The following is a 17,866-nucleotide window of genomic DNA, read 5'->3' on the forward strand; positions in this document are numbered from 1 at the left end:
TTCTCGCTGCTTGTAACTTTCTCCCTTTGTGGTTTACTTAGCTAAGGAGTAAACCTTTTCTTATCGCTGCTTATTTTATCGCCATTTGAAACCCTAAATGACGTTTCGGGGGTTTTGTGTAATTTTTTGTACGTTAAGTTGATTGGGGTTTCTGTTGTTTTCGCGGTTATTTAATTATCAATTTGTGATAATATGAATGAATGAATATCTGATATTTTTATAATATTCATTCGTGTAGAATTATGATTGGATTAAATCAAAATTTCCTATATAAAATTGCACATTAGACCAAAGTTAACATATAGTTTTGAGATTTATCCCTTTAATAAAATTTTATATACTACAAATATAATATATACTTGCAATGGGATGAACATATAAATTTGAATCGGATTTTGAATGAACCGTTTGAAGCCAATTAAGCTGTACTAAAAGCCGATTGAATTGTTTTTCTCGATTTTTAATTTTTTATGACTTTTAAATAATTAATTTAATTAGAATCGGAACCAATAATTTAAATGATTCGACCACTACTGTTAAAAAAAACTTAATTTCTTTTACGGATTGAGATCCTCTCCATTACTCTTTTACGAATGAGAAATGATGACCATTTTTAATTATTAAATATAAACTTATTTTTTTCGAAATTATTAAATATAAAATTGTTATTTTATCACGTATTAACAAATATAAACATATTTACACACAAAAAAACAAATATAAACATATCCCATCTGTCGCTCATGCTAGATTTCCTTTCGCCGGACACAATCAATCATTTTGCCCCGTAAATGAACAAGCTGCGAGTCATGGTTATCTCCCTCCTCTTTCTTTACAAGGTTTTACTTGCTTATATCCAGTACAAGAATTCAGCGGCATTTTCGGGGAATGATGCTCCGGCTTATTTTGCGGACTATTTGCATTCGACTGTCTGCTGTCGATATGCCTGTAGATGCACCAAATTCTTCTCGCTTGCATCCATTATGACGGCTGTCGTGATGCTAGATGTGACATTTGCAACACTGTTCGGTATAATGCTGTCGTCAATACATTTAATCCTGACTTTGAACATGTAAAAGGTCTTATTACTGGTAGTGGAGACTCTGGCCAGCCCAGATATGGCAGTTCAGAAGCCATGCAACCTTTTCCGAAGCGTTTGAAGCTGGAAAATCCTACTGCTCCCAGCTTTCCTCATCATGGTATGTTTTATACAGTGGCTCCATTGAATGTTCAACCAAGTTCTGCCGAGCTTCCACCCTTGGTGCAGTTGTCAGAATCTCCTGTATCTTACAATTCTGAGGCGGGCGTTGAATTGCTACCAAAGCTTTTAGATGATTCTACAATGGCCAACAGGATGGGTATGAATATGGAGGTGAACACTGAATTGCTACCATATCTTATAGAAGATTGTACAAGTGCTAAGGAGATGGGTAAGACTAAGGAGATAAACGTTGAATTGTTACCAAGATTCTACAAGTCCAAAAGAGATGGGTCATAATATAAAGCAGTGGAGCATGGAATTGATATCAAAGCTTATAGAAGATTCTCCTAGTGCTAAAGAGATAGATATGAATATGGAGGAGAACGTTGAATTGATGTCAAAGCTTATAGAAGATTCTTCAAATGCTAAAGAGATGAGTAAGGATGTGGCAGAAAGTTTTCCTGGTCCTCCAGAGGTGGATATCACTGGTTATAAAGTGGTGGAAACTGATGCTGTTGGCAGTCATAGAGAAGAGGGTATTGGCTTCATAAATGTTATTGATAATGCAAGAGGCGACTTTAACAATTTGGAAACCAATGCTTTGCCCAGCTTCTCTGAAGAACTTGCAGCTGGTTGTGAAGAGGGAGAAACAAAAGCCAGGGCTAATTACACAAAAAGTTACAAACATATGTAAAACAATTTTGAAATTGCATTAGTTGTATAAATATTATTGAGTGATTCACTTAATTTTACATCCGCTTATATCTTTTTCAAATCCATCTGACATGTCTATGATATCTTTCGAAAACATACAAAAATCAAGAGCACTCTAAATAAATAATCTAATCCATGTATTGAAAACAAAGTATACAAGATTATCCCAACTTGTTCCTGTAAATTACACTATTCAAACAGTCCACTAAATCCATCCTAGAGATTCTGCAATTTTTTCTTCTCTAATATTCTACAAAAAATTTCAACCAACCCCCATAGCCAATGTTTGGCCATCATCATCACTTTTAGCTACACTGATTTGGATGGATCAACCTTGGATAACATTGAAGGATTCAACTGAAGAGTTATATCACCATAAGCTTCTTCTTGTCGTACATCAATCATTCCATAACTCTTCAATACCTGCAACAAAACCCAATCAATCAATACATACATTGAAATGCCTTAGAAACTTACCAATGTCTCGAAGAACATTCGAGCACACATTTGCCTTGTTTTTCCTTCTAAAATATTTACATACATACAGCTAAAAGCCTACATTGAAATACCTTAGAAACTTACCACGGTCTCGAAGAACATTCGAGCACATATTTTTCTTGTTTTTCCTTCCAAAATCTTGTTTAAACTAAGATCTATATGACCATCTTCTGAGATTGGGGTAATAGGGGAATGACTTTTCAAGTATTTAGCCACTGCCCTGCAAATGCATCAAAACAATCGATGTTGGTTTCTTTGTTTCTAATAAAAAAAGTTGAATCTTGTGAGTGGTCTAATAAAAATAATTTACCTTGTTCTTGCAGATAAGGAACCAACCCCTTGGCTTGCTGCCGATTCTGCAGTAGAATGCAAAGAGAATATGGATATGAAAGAGATAATTAAGACAAGACTGTATACATAGAATCTTAAGGTGTACTCAACTTACCTGTCGGTGTATTAGCATCTTCTTCCAGAAAATAAAGATCCTGCAATACAATTCTTATGTTTTAAGGCAAGACACCATCAAGGCACGCCAAAATGGATTAAAATGGAAAACTATTAAAGAATAGGAGACATCAATAAAACATTCAGGCAAAAGACATACTGTTTCAGAAGTCTCAAATTCGGGAATGGTTGAAAACCCGGAGTTCCCTAGACATGATTGCTCTTCCATAAATGTTCTAGGTGTATCGATGTCAGACCAACGAGTTGCAGTTGATGCTGCAAAGTTTGTTGTGCTAGCAGTTCCAGCTGTAGGTGCCAACTCTGATTCTAAACTGCGAGCTGAGAAAGGAGTATCCTCTCTTCTGAATGGAGAAGGCATGGATCCAGCTGCGAAAGACTCAAATTCAGGGAAAACATTGTCAGCAGCATTGCCTTCGATATGCCGAAGACGTTCAGTTTCCATATCCATTCCAGGTGCTGAACCCGGAGACAATCCAGCTCTAGGATCTGGTGTAGCGGGCCCAACCCTGAGCTCGGAGCTGGCTTCATTTGTAGGAACAGTGAACTGTGTTACCATAGGTTCGGGGACAATTTCCTCTGGCACCACCAACTGAGATTTTATAGAGATACCATCTCTTTTGAACATAATACATATATCTTCACTCAGCCCTGCAAGTGTACAAGTACCAACTTTCTAAGAACCTATCTTTTGATTTTAGATTTGGAACCAAGCAGAACGTACCGGTTAATGAAGGCTCATTAAAAACCTGGTCCATTTTTCTATCATTATTTGACTTCCATATACCCAAAGCAGAGCAAGGGATTTTCTTTTTCTTCCTTACCAGATCACTACAATCTTCAAGTGCCCTCTTCATGAATCTTTGCATACATACATATCAATAATCAGTAACAAAAAAGGACAAAAGGAGAGAAAGACTATATAAATAACAAACGAGCTAATACCTATTGGGTAACACCAATTTCTCATCAAACTTCTGCCTTGTTTTTCGTCTCTGCCTTGGCTGTGGAGGTGGTGGAGGTGGTGGAGGTGGTGGAGATGGTGGAATGACCAGTTCAGGTGATTCATGCACTGAGACAAAATAAAAACTACTGTCAGTTCAGTTCCATTTTACTTAAAATTGAAAAAGACAATAGTTTTAGGCATCATTTCACACAGTTCACCCACCAAAAGCCTCCGGAGGCCCGTTCGAAGCAGAAGTAGGTGGGTTTGAGTGCTGCTGAAAAGGCATAGACAGCTCTCCAGAAGCTAATAAGTTCAAACTAGGAGAACATATTTCCTTCTCGTCCAAGGCTTGCTCCAAAGCGTCTGTGTTTTTGTCATCCGGACACATTGAGGGGAGCTTTTGGGTGGAAAAATCATGAGAAGCATCACGCAAAATTTCGATTTCCGGAAGATCTTGAGAACCTTCATTGCTAACAGACTCAAGTACTTGTGTTTGATTACTTGGGCCTGCATTCTGAACACTAGGCACTTGTTCTTGATTGTCTGGACCAGGATCTTCAAAACCTTCATGGCCACTCTCTGGAGGTTCATGAAGGTTGCTATAATTGTGAAAAAGAAAAAACAAATCATAAATGTGAAACAAGGATTGGCCTTTAAGAATATTGATGAAATTATGGGGCTTACTCATTCATCTGAGGTAATGCATCATCCATCATGATATCCTGAAGAATACATGTTTTGATAGTAAATATGTAATCCCAGCAGTTTAAAGCAATTGATAAATGAACCCTAAACTTCAATTTGCTAAAGGAAACAAAAAGGACTTACATCATCAAAAGTTATAGCAACATAAGCATCCCTCTCAACAGGAATTTGATCTGTCAGTGTTATATCTTCAGGACTCTTGAGATGATTATCTGAAGCACTGAAAATGAAAAAAAAAAGTTGCATATATCATCACATTACTTGATATCTAGATATCACACAAAAAACATAATTTTTTTGTTAATTAATCCAGAAAGTCTTACTCTTCAGTATACACATCAACATCCAAATCCATGGCATCCAAATCCAAAGTTTCTGGCAAAGTGATTGCTTGAACTGGTGCTTGTCTTGCATCCTCAGGCAAATTAACTTGTGTTGTAGCAAACACCTTGCTTAAACCAATAAGGATGATATTGCAATCATGAAAAAGATAATCAACTTTCTTAGAGTATATACGAGAAATGCCTAAAAGCAAGTGGGCTGACATTCTTAACGCAATGGGAACTTCAGGGAACATAATATGATCTGCATTTAGAGGAAAACCGGGTTATTAAACGGCATTTTTTTCAAAGTTTCATTAATACAAAATATAATTACAAATACAAATATATGTCCACATCGTGGAGTCAAACTAATACAATGCACAGCAAATGAAAAATCAAACAAAAGCTGAACTAATCCAAAAAAAAAAAAAAAAAACTAGACAAAACTCACATATGACATTCGCACATAGTAGGAGAAAGATCCACATATCACAATTACATGCAGATTAACACGCATGATGATTGAAGAGAATAGATGTTAAAGTGATTTCATTTCTCAATTCAGTACCAAGCAAACTTATAAATTGTCGTTAAGGGTTGAAATACTCAATTGCAAAACGAAATATACAACACACTAACGCTTTGTTTTTAAAGAATGGGGCCAAAACCAAATGTGATAGCACTTGGCATTAGCAAGCACGGCAGATTAACATGTATAATGATTAAAGAAAATAAGAGCTAAAGGGTTCTTTTTTCTCAGTTCAGTTCAAAGCAAAGCTTGTAACTTTGCATCAATGGTTGAACCATTCAAAACTGCAAAGCAAAAATGGGGCCAAACCCAAACGTGATTGCATTTAATAATCGCAATGGCAAGGCATATTAACATGCATATAGATGGTAAAAGGCAATTTTTCTCTCAATTCAGTTCCAAGCAAAGCTTAGAGATTTTCATTAACGGTTGAACTATTCAAAATTGCAAAGCAAGAAGAGATGGACTTTTATTGATCCAATGTCTTTTATAATCTCTTAAAAAATGTTAATGAAAAATAATAACTAATAGGTAGCAATGAATAAAAAAAAAAAAGAGAAAGAAATTGGGCTAAACCCTGGCACTTAGCATTAGCATTAGCAATAAAAAAAAGGTGGAATTTAGGGTTCTTGAGGAAGACGGACCGACGGTGGAGAGGATATCGATGGAGGCGTAATGAGACTTCTTGAGGCGGTGCTGGAGATGAGCGGCGGTCCACACCGTACCAAGCGGCGCCTTACGAGACAAAAACGTATGGGAATAAAACATCTTTCGATTCTTTTTCCACTTTGATTAACTATTTCTGTTCGTTCAGAGATTAGAGTGTGTTTGAGAAGAGAGAGAGAGAGAGACAATCGAAAAGGAAGAAACTTTCGGGTCGGAACTTAAAAACAGTTTAAAACTCAGAACTGTGTTAATGGCTAAAAACAGGGAGGGAAAATGTGAGCGCGGGAACGTGAGGAGGTTAAGCGCCAATTTAAAGATTTTCTACAAAAATATGTTTTTTATTACGGAAAACGGACTTGGCTTTCATCAATATTTACGGTGTTGCCACTGAATTTTTGACCGTCCGGAACCGGACCAATTTTGTATTGGGTTAAATTCTGCTGTTAGTCCTTGTACTTTAATTTGATCATTTTTAATCCTTGTACTTTTTGAATTTTAAATTTCAGTTATCATCAAATGATAATAGTTAAATTCATTAAGTTCAGTTTGCTATTTCCAAAATCTGATGCTATGAACATATTATCATATGTTTAACGCCATGTCAGTTTGTTGTTTTCATATATTACTCATTGAAAATTCAGTTAATGGATTAACGACTATCATTTGTGTCCAGGGACGAAGCTAGAAAATTTTTTTAGGGGGGACCAAAATCAAATTGTAACTTTTACGATAATAAAAATGTAGTTTCATCATTTTAATAACCTATATCTTTATAATTTTTAAATTATTAAATCCAATTCTTATTATTTCTAGGAGGGCCAAAGTGTAATTTTGCCTTTATTAGTTTAAAATTTTTAAAATTTCCAAAGGCCAAAATGAATTTTTTTTCCATTTAGAGGGGTCGAGGCCCCTGCCAGCCCTCCTAGCTACACCCATGTTTGCGTCAATATTGAAATTTCAAATTCAAAAAGTATAGGGGTTTAAAATGATCCAATTAGAGAATATGGACTAAGTCTACAATTATATACATAGTACAGGACTAATAATTAAACTTAGCCTAACATATTTAACTATTACTGTTTGGGCTTGGACTAAAATTGATCAATTCTAAATGTACAGAGACTAAATTTGATCAAATTAAAATATACAGACTATATTCAAAACTTTTTCAAAATACAATGACTAATAGCATAATTTAACCTTTATATTATCGGTATTATATAAACTCGATTAGGGCTCACTCACCATTTAAGTGAAAAAATTATGTAGCAAATATATTTATAAAAAAAATAATGTTAAAAATAAATGAGATTTTAATTTAAACAATCATGTTAAAATATCATAATTTGGTGTTTTGATTCGAATCATATCATGTAGTTATTTTTTTAAAATTTTACATAATATAAAATTATTAAAATATCTCTATAGTAATATTTAATGTTATATATATATATATATATGATTCTAATTCAATTAATCCTTTATATATAATATGATTTTTATTTAAGAATTTTTGTTTGCCTAAAAATATGCTATTTATATTTTGTAAAATAGTTAAAAATTTTAAGTTTATTAATTAATTTTTATTATTTTCTAAATTCATGTATTATTAAAAAGTATGTATGCTTTTATATATAAACTCGAGTTATTTGAAAATAAGAAAACAACACATTCTTTGTCTTCAGACAAAAATGGTTAACTTTGACTTATACTCTCTTTTGTTTATTTGTAAAATTTTATACTCGATTATTTAGTATATTTATGGTGGAAATTTTAATTTTACAAATAAAGTTAAAATTTTATCACGTGTCTATAAATTACATTTAAAAAGATTAAAAATAATTAAACAATATATCCAACAAAATCTCAAACTCACTTATAAAATTGAAAATTTTCAATACAAATATACTAAATAATAGCTCTAATCTTATTCCCACTTGTTATGTTATGATGATGAGTGAAAGTACCTTGAAATGTAATTCTAATATAGAAATTGAATCAAATTAATCTTTATACTATCAATTTGACCAATTTAACCTATATATTTTAAAAATTAAATAAAGTTAAAATTAAATAAAATAAATATTTTATATTAAAATAATATATATTTTCATTTGTAATTTAATTTTAAATAAAAAATTACAAATCATACAAGTTTTGAAAATATTAATAAACAATAAAATTTAACTTTATTAAGATTTAATCTTATTTGAAAATTATACTAAATCCATGGACAGAAGGATAGTTTGCATGCAAAATTGGATTAAAAAATTGGATAAAATTGAAGAGAAAGTGTGAAAGCGCGCTTTTTCACAGTTAACAGAAAAACTCATCAGCATGACAAGCTTTCTGCTGACGTGTCAAGGAAAGCACGTCCAATTGGACAATTTTTTTTTGAAATTTGCAGAAAACACTTTTAGTTAGATGCACTTTTCCTAACGTGTTAGCAAAAAGTTTACTTAGATAGACAAACTTTCACACACTCTCTTCAAATTTCGAAAAATTGATCTATTTAGCCAATTAACAATTTTCTTTTGACATATATGGCTAATTTAGCCAATATATATAATTTAAGGGGAACCATAAATAAAACCTTTTACCTAGAACAAAAATTGATAATATATTTTTATTTTCTTTCCCCTCACTCACTCATTCACTTTTATTTTCTATCTATCGTACTCAAAATGATTTCCATTTCACTTTTTCATTTTCTTTCCATCCCTGCATTTTTCCACTCTTTCCAGACACATCCTTAGGGTGAACATGTTCAAAATGCCTGCACCAACAAACATGACACCAGCATTTATTTTCACAATTTATAGTTCAATTAGCTACTGCTTCCAATTAGCTACTTACCTTACCAATACAGGGTTTATCATCAAAGCAAAAAAAAAAAAAAAAAAAAGAAAGAGAAACCCAGCAATCTGGGTATCTTTCCACATGTTCATGGAAAATGTGGCCTGTATTTAACCCAATGATGCATACAACATTGAACAGAAAGCTTACTGCATAACTTGTAAGCTCTTTAATGGAGTTGAGTATGTTCCTTGTCCTTGTGATGAAAAACCAGCTCTTTTCCAGCCGCCGTCACCTGTCCTCTCAAACACTCGTGGTTGCCTCATCGGAAAAGTCGTTCTCCAGTCTGGATTCTTAATTAGATAGTTCCACAACCTTTAACAGAGATCGAGTATATCGCTTAGATTAAACTCATTGACTTGAATGTAAAACACAGTACGCGAGCCAAATCATCCATGCCGCAACCAATTTCCAGACATAATCACTTTTTTGGACCTCCAACTTTATAAAAAAAAATCATTTTTGCTCTCTATTTATTTTTAAGTCCTTTTTAACTCTTAAACTTTGGTTTTTTATCAAATCAGCCAGGATGAAAAAGTTAAACATGAATTAAGTATAAAAACTATAAAAAATATTTTTTAAAATTTTAAAAATTAATTTAATGCTGGCATGTTATTTACATAGCAATCTACATGTATGTTATGTTAGCAAAGTTAACAAATGCTAATTGTTCTATCCATTTTTGGGTAAATTGACCAAAAAATACAAGTTCAAGAACTAAAAGAAGTCAAAAAAATAAAGGACTAACATGACTTTTTCTATAAAGTTGGAGAGCCAAAAAATTCAATACGCCACATTTCTGGTTAATTATCAAGCTAACATACAAGTGCAATATCACTTAGAGACCCTTTATATGTTCTAGTGTTTGCAAATGCCTGGAAGTTTCTATCCTCATAATGATACTACTATCCTATCTGTACATTCTTTTCTTTTCTTTTTCACTTTAATTTTGGCGCACCCTTTTTTACCTTTTTTTGTTAAACTTTGCTATCAGTTCTTGTGCTTTGCAAAAGATGTAGATTTAATCCCTGTACTTCTCAAATTGGAAAATTTTAATCCCTGTACTTTACACATGATAATATGTAGATTAAATTGGATTTTAGTGAGTAATATGTAGAAATAATAAATTGATATAACATTATACATGATAATATGTTACTCGCACCAAATTTTGGAAATAGTAAAACTCAACTTAATAAATTTAACAATTATCATTTGGTGAGGATTAAAAATTTAAATTTTAAAAGTGCAGGAACTAAAAATGATCAAATTAAAGTACAAGGGTTAAATCCATAACTTTTGAAAAATACAGGGACTAATAGTGGTATTTAACCAATTTTTTCTTATTATTGAGAGATTGTCATAAATTGTTCCTAGTCACTTGGAACCCAAAATGCAAAATCACTTAATTCTGAACTAGATGAGTGCTAGCTTAACCTCTTAATTGCTTAACATCCTACAGTCAAATTTAGATACTAACCAAGGCAAGTGCAAATGTATAACAATATGATTATATGTATGTATGCATGCGGGTGTGTGTGTGAATGTGAAGAACCATAAACATGAATGTGCTGACCTTCTCTCATTATCCACAAACTCTGGACCCTCAGCAAGAGGTGAAGTAGAGCATGAAGCAAGTATTTCTGAATCAGAAAGGCTTTGAAGTGACAAAACAATTTGTACGAGGCGTTTGGTCCTATGTCAACAACAAAAACAAGAATAAAATTAACAAATCCGAGTTCATAAAAGCATATTTATTTTTTGAACTATAACTTCTGATCATATTTACTCTTTCGGACACAATGCCTAAAACTAACCATAGCCCTATCCAATTCATAAATAAGAAGATAATATACTTCAGCGCACTTGAACCCACATATTCCTGCATTAGCAACAATACCCATGCCAATCGAACTAAGACTCATTCGACATAAAAGCATATTTGTTTATTTTTACAGGAAAAAAATTAGCTAATAATGTAAAATTAAACATGATTTGTACAATTGATAGTCATAAGTAGAAGAAACAATAAGTTGTTAAATAACATTATACCAACTGCAAGGAGCAATGATGAATCTATCAGTTTTAGTGTCATAAGTATCCAGTAATTTTCCCTGCCAACTGGGGTCTTCATACGAAGAAGAGACTCGAAGCCTCCGAACAATTTCATCCGGGCATCGTGAAGTTTTATCAAAGCTGGCAGGGATGAGGGTTCCTGAAGAAGTTTCCACCTGAAAACATGTAAAGGAAAACAACTATTGGAGCTTGAAGTTCGCAGCTACTCTCACATTGAGGATTCAACTTATTTTTTTTTATAGGATTCTGTTTCTGGACAAAAATTGAACTGAACTGCTCCATTCAGTTTTTAACCATTAAAATCGAAACCGAAACCATATGGAATAAAAACCGAAATAACCAAAACCGATAATTGCAGTTTGGTTCGATTCGGTTCGGCAATTTTTAGAATATTTGGACTTTGTAAAAGAAAAAAACAATATCACTTTGTTTTAGGCTCAAAAATCTAATGCAATACCTGCTCTAAATTCATTTTACATTTATAAAGTGAGTTAAATAATTAAATTAATATCATAATCATCATAAGACTATTTAAAACATCATTTTAAGTTAAGCTATTAAATTGATAAATTATTTAAAGTTGTTAAAAGGATAGCTAATACATAAATCATTTATATAACTAATGTTTTATTGTGTCATTTCTTTTAATTAATTTAATTAGTTGCTAGATTTGATTAGTTATAATTGACTCATTACAATATATCATATAATTAATTTAATTTATAACTATCAAATATATAAATAATAGACAACTTATGAATAATTATTTCTTTTATAAATAAAATATTATAAATTTTAATAAACTATTTTTCTAAAATTAAAATTATGCATATAATTATGATTATTATATTTAAGAGATATTCACTTACTCCAATAAAAACTACACTTTCATAATCTTTTGTGAAATATTTACATAACTTTTAAGTTTTTATGATCATATCTAATTTTAATAAAAATAATAATCGGGTTAAATAAATTAGTCCATATAAACATTAGAATGATGAATTTATTATTCTATTAGAAGTATTCCTTTATACATATTTTCTTTTCATTCGTTTTTATTTAGATAAAATGGGTTTTATGTGGAAAAACTGAATTCGAACCGATTGTACAGTTTGGGTGATAATATCAACCCAAAACCCAACCAAAAATTACAAATAGGTTTGGATCATTTTTTGGTTTTATCGGTTTATTTGCTCAACCCTAGTCCAAGTTAAGCCCTGAACTTAACAATTGTTCTCACATTGAGGCTTAAATTTTTCTTTATCCAAGTTAGTTCCTAAACTTGGCACCTGTTCTCATATTAGGGCCTGAAGTTTGCAATTGTTCCCACGTTGAAGCCTGAACTTTAAGTTTTTCAAGATAATATCAAGGACTAACTTAGATTTAAAAAAAGGTTGAAGCTGCAATATGAGAACAATTTTCAAGTTTAAGGCTTGACTTGAACAAAAATAGTTCAAGCCTTAACGTCGGAATAGTTACCAAGTTAAAGCCTCAAAAAGTTATTTAACCCTTGTATTTATAAAAAAAGTTTCAAACAGCAAAAGTGACATAAACTCGTAATCTGAAATACAGCATTTACCCATCAGACTTTAAGAACCATCTTCTTTTGTTTTTCTGTTTTTGTCATTGTGAATTTAAACAAATTTCTTTTGTCATGAACCACTAGAAATGGGATAGAATGCTTCACTAAGCCCTTAACTTCCATTTTCCATTTTAGATAGAGGAATTGTGAAAGCTTGAACTTACCAGGAGTCCATTGAAAATGGGAAGCGCATTTCCCTGAGAATCGTATTTGGTGTTATGTCGAAGAACACAGAGAGTCTTTACATGAAATTTTTCCGGCCTCTTCTGCATGGTTTCCACTATTTTTCTGCATAAAGGAATGGAATAACCATCTCGTTTCCGCTGTGATATACTTCGGCCACTAGCATGCTGTATGACAGGTCAAAAGATTCAACTTAATCATTCTTATTCCGAGCAGGTTACTACAACTCTGTTAAAATCAACAACAAACGAGAAGATCAAGGACCATACATTAGGTGAAACATCTTCGAAAGCACCGACCAAATGCACCTGCATTTTAAAATTCAAAAGCTTTAATTTGAGAACCAGTATCATGTTTCGATTATGATAAATCACCAATGAATCAACAAAAGGGGAATATAATTAAGATTACATCCAAATCAGCATCTAAATTGTGATCAACAACTAGTGCCAACATCTGGGAGAAGCCAATATCTACAATTTTTGGAGAATCCATATGGGAAACGGATGTCCTGAATGAAAAACACGAAATGAGAATTACATATCTGGTAAAAAAAAAAAATCCATCAAGCAATTCTGAATCTCTACTGCAAATTCTTACATCCCGTTTTTTCGGTTCCGAATGACAACACCCACGCAGGTTGTGGCTTCATCAGTGCCAACATACTTTCCATGCAAGAAATGAAATAAGGTGAAGGCAATCAATAGAGCTATTGAATCAAGAAAAAGAGAGGGGGTGAAACAAGGCAGAATATTTATGGTAAAAAAGATGTTCAAAAAACAACAGAAACTCCACACCTAGAGAGGCAAAACACATGAAGAAGGCATATAAATATACAATGAGTAAGCACCATTCGAGACAAAGTCTACAAAAAGATGATGAAAAGGTTATCTTCGGTTGAGGATTCGATGAAGGGGAGCATTGATCCGTGCAATGTAAGAAAATGAAAAACAATAACCAAATACTCTTTCAAGTCTTAAAAGAAGATTAATCATCCCACAAGGTATTCAGAAAATCAAATGAAATAAAATTCACATGTCTGAGATTGGCATTAGTCTTTCAAGTCTCAGCTAAAGCATACAAGCAAACCGATACCCTTTCCAGCCCATGACATTTAGGTCTGTAAGCTTCTACTCACCATGAAATATAATCTCCCAAATGCTGCAAGAAAAAATTTTCCCTAAAAACTGAAGCTTAACATCTGTGCCAAACACCACGTTGAGAGCTAAGAACCTAGGAATTTTTGTCTTCTACATGTCATATTGCAAAGTAATTAGAAACAAGAAAACTTGGAATGAGGCATAGATTAAGGCTTCCTCTGGATCACTGGTGAGGTTAAAATCAGCAATGGCAGTAAGATTAGTTACTATAGCAGTGAAGTTGAGTAATGTACAAGTGAGATTAAAATCAGCGGTGAGTCGTGTGTTTCGATTCAACCGCAGCTGTAGGAATGACTTGAGAATAGAAAATGTTCATTTAAGACATTAGATATTCATAAAATAAAAGTAGATGTGACTTCAACAATGAAGCAGCAGGAATTTATGTCACATGAACTCGGGCATGATTAGACTTTTTTTTAACGATTTTCCACATATTTGGAGGATTTTAGAGTTCATATCTTCATATATGTTTGGATATAATACTTTAAGGAAAATAAAAAGTCTGAGCAACATAGGCAAGAAAGTCTGTATCTCAGTTATTCACATTAGATAATTAAAGGAGTTTGAAATGAAACTCGGAAGGAAGTAAAAGAGAAAACATACATGGACAAGTGAGGGATCTACAGTAGCGTATTCCCTCTGGAATAAGTAAACATATCTAGAGCTGTTAGACGATGTTATTAGCTTGGAATCCATGGATGCTGAGACTTTCCTTTCCTGGATAGACTTGAAAGAAAGTGTGGCAGACACTAAAACTTGGTGTTCCATCAATGCCGCTAATAAATCCGATGGCTGTTCACAAAAAAAACCATCAAAATGAAAGAAACGTTGGGTTGAATTCAATATGACATAATCCATCATCGATTATCAGAAAGTGTTAAATTGAGCAAATAACAAAGAAAACGAAGAAATGAAAACACACACACGCGCACACACAATACGTTTGAACAAATCTTTGCAAATTTGAATTTGGGTAATTTGAAAGGAAAATACCTGAGACTTGGACGATGATGATGATGAAGAAGAAAAGTTGAGAGAGAAGGGAAGTCCATCCACAAAAATCATGATGATGATGAATTGATGATAATTTTCAACTCAAAAGTCAAAACTAAAACCCTTCACTTTCTTGAGCACCTGAACCCAAATTGCTTTAACTAAAAAAAAAAGTTTTCCAGATTTTGTATTTGATCTCGAAACAAAACAATTTGATCTTTGATTACAAGTTTTTCAAATCGAAATTCTCCCTCTCTGAGTCTCTCTGTGTACTCTGCAAGTTCTTTATTTTCAATTAAATTTTAAAACATTGCGTACATGTGACGGGTAATTTTTTAAAAATTTTATACGAAAAGAAGGAGACATTATTTTTACTTTTTATTTTGGGTTAATAACATTAACCATTCTCAAACTATAGCATAAGTTTTAAATTAGTCCTTAATCTTCAAAACATTCTAATTGAATATTAAAAGTATTAATATTGTATCAACCAGGTCCTTACACAAGCTTAGCTAGGGAAGAAGCTCGTGAAAAATGTCAAATATATTGAATTGAGATTCTGAATGGAGACTAAGTAATAGTTATTTCGTGCCCAGCAATAATAGACAAGTTAAACAACCCTGCTCGTAATTGAATTCAGCCCAACCAAACATTCGTTTTGGAGAGTTTGACTGTAGAAATCAAAATCGGGCCTGAATGGAATAGCCATTCAACCCAACCAAACATGCTGTCAATGTGATTGGAATTTGATGTAGAGTATATAAAACATGTGTATTAAATTTTTAAATACGGATGCACTTATCACATTGATAGTTTAGGTTTGACATATTAAAATAGTGAATGTTGAAGAGTACTACTTTTTTTTATATGTTAAATATGAATTTACAAATTGATTTATGTGTTTTTCATATGCTCTTCATTAAATTTGAGTGTATGAGTGAATATTCAATCGAGTCGAGTTGAATCGAGTTAAAAAATTTCGAGTTAGTCGAGTTGACGAATCTTATTTTAGCAACCAAACTTAATTTGATTGTTTTTTTTTTCAAACTGAATTGAATCGAGTAAAAAAATTTTGAGTCAAGTCGAGTCGAGTTAATGAATCCTATTATTTATACTCAATGCTACATTTACATGGACTGATTATTTAACTAGTTGATGAAGTACAAGATTATTTAATTACATAAACAATATAATGATTTTGCCTTTTAACTCAATGAGTAAACATTTATCACAACGACCTAGTTTTGCTTTTCTTATTCAGATTTCTAGATAACTCGAATTGTGTAATTCATATTCGAGTTAAACCGAAAAACTTAATATTTTACTCAAGTTGATCTGAATAACTTGATTAACTTAAATAACTCGAACTATTTAATTCAAATTTTGAATTTTTTATCGAATTTTTCAAATCGAATCAAATTTTGCTCAGCCATACTTGAGTTGACATTTGACATCCAAACTAATGACTAAGGTGACAAAAATATTTATTTAATATAATACTATACTTTGAGAATTTAATTAGAATATTCTTAAATTTGAGAAGTAGGGACATAGCTAGTGGCACCCGTCGATTTCTCGAACATTTCGAAAGCCATGCTATATATCTTTGAATAAATTGGTAAATTTTCATTTGCCATCCTCACATTTTTAAATTATTTTTACATCACCACTTACCGATGTAAAATTACATTTAACAACTCCAAAAATTTTAATTTAGTTTTATTAGTAGGGATGTTCAAACGGTTGTTTTGGTTATTAGCTGAACCAAACTAGCATTAATCGAATTGTATGATCCTTTAATCATTAATCAAATCAATTTTTTTTCAAAAAAATAAAAGAATCGAAAATTTTCGGTTAATTCGATCAGTTATTTGAATAATTGAAATTTAGATGTTATTGTCTTTTGGTTAAAACAAGTATAAAACATGTAAAAAAATGCATTATTAATGCTCATTTGTCTTGAAAGTTAACCGATTGAACCGAAGTTTCAAGTCTTAAAATACTACATAATTAAAAGTACTACATAAGTTCAATTAATTCGGTTAATTACCCAGTTTCAAACTAAATTAACTGATAATTAAAATTCTAAAAAATTATTAACCGACCTTCGACTTAACTAAATTCAACCACCAACCAATTAATTGAATTAAATCAGTTCAATCAGTTAAGTCGATTTTAATCGAAGTTTGAACATCCTTACTTATTAGACTATTAGTGGTTGTTAGCTGGTCAGATAATCTGTTATTCTGTTAATTAGTTATGGTACCAGAGTTAGGGTGTGTTCAGTATTATTTTTAAGAAACACTTTTGAAATAAAAGGCACTTTTGAATAAAAATATTCCTAAACAAATTACTTTTTAAGAGAAAAAGTGATTCTTTCAAACAAAAATTTAGTCCAAAAGTAGTTTTTTGAAAGTTAAATTTTTTTACCTTTATTCGATTTTTTTTTTTTTTTTTTGCTAAAGGCACTTTTGAATAAAAATATTCCTAAATCAGGTCTTCTAGTTTTGATGATCGAAACGACCGCAATCGGTTTGACAGAGTTAGAGGGTGGTTCGACTGAGTCGTTGTTGAGTTCATCCATTTATGGCAGCAAGGGATTCACTAATTAGCGTATGAATACCAGGTTAGATGAGACAAAATTTTCATTATGGAAGCAACAAATTTAAAATTTACATTTATTATAATATTCAGTACAAAATTACAAACTGAATATTACATTTATTCTTAATAATATTTTTTATATATTAATTTTGGAACTTGACATTTTTTTAATTTTAATCAAAATATGATGAGGTGTCACTATTATATTATACCACATCATTATTGAAAATTTTCGTCATTAAAAAATTAAATTTAAAGATCAAATTGGAAAAAATTACTAAATTTTGAAATTAATGCGGACAAAAAGTTTAGGGACAAAGATGGAAAATAAATTAAATTTAAGGACTAAATATTAATTTATCAAT

At 31.8% G+C, this 17,866-nt stretch overlaps 2 protein-coding genes across 2 annotated transcripts; both read right to left on the reverse strand.

The window, feature by feature from the left end:
• Positions 1 to 1,900: 1,900 nt before the first annotated feature.
• On the reverse strand, positions 1,901 to 6,338 carry LOC108469079 (sister chromatid cohesion 1 protein 3). Its single transcript, XM_017769971.2, has 12 exons — positions 6,023 to 6,338; positions 4,850 to 5,111; positions 4,650 to 4,746; positions 4,506 to 4,543; positions 4,044 to 4,420; positions 3,821 to 3,947; positions 3,600 to 3,736; positions 3,018 to 3,526; positions 2,859 to 2,898; positions 2,724 to 2,769; positions 2,498 to 2,633; positions 1,901 to 2,338 (listed from the first exon to the last, which is right to left on the reverse strand). The coding sequence occupies exons 1-12, from the start codon at positions 6,144 to 6,146 to the stop codon at positions 2,225 to 2,227; spliced, it is 2,007 nt and encodes a 668-aa protein (XP_017625460.1). The 5' UTR covers positions 6,147 to 6,338; the 3' UTR covers positions 1,901 to 2,224.
• A 2,193-nt stretch (positions 6,339 to 8,531) lies between these two features.
• On the reverse strand, positions 8,532 to 15,220 carry LOC108468816 (protein N-terminal asparagine amidohydrolase). Its single transcript, XM_017769677.2, has 10 exons — positions 14,898 to 15,220; positions 14,508 to 14,696; positions 13,345 to 13,409; positions 13,156 to 13,255; positions 13,014 to 13,052; positions 12,726 to 12,911; positions 10,953 to 11,131; positions 10,477 to 10,596; positions 9,051 to 9,215; positions 8,532 to 8,820 (listed from the first exon to the last, which is right to left on the reverse strand). The coding sequence occupies exons 1-10, from the start codon at positions 14,967 to 14,969 to the stop codon at positions 8,724 to 8,726; spliced, it is 1,212 nt and encodes a 403-aa protein (XP_017625166.2). The 5' UTR covers positions 14,970 to 15,220; the 3' UTR covers positions 8,532 to 8,723.
• Between the last annotated feature and the right edge of the window lie 2,646 nt (positions 15,221 to 17,866).

The sequence above is a fragment of the Gossypium arboreum genome, chromosome 8, assembly GCF_025698485.1.
Source record: "Gossypium arboreum isolate Shixiya-1 chromosome 8, ASM2569848v2, whole genome shotgun sequence".
Classification (NCBI taxonomy): domain Eukaryota; kingdom Viridiplantae; phylum Streptophyta; class Magnoliopsida; order Malvales; family Malvaceae; genus Gossypium; species Gossypium arboreum.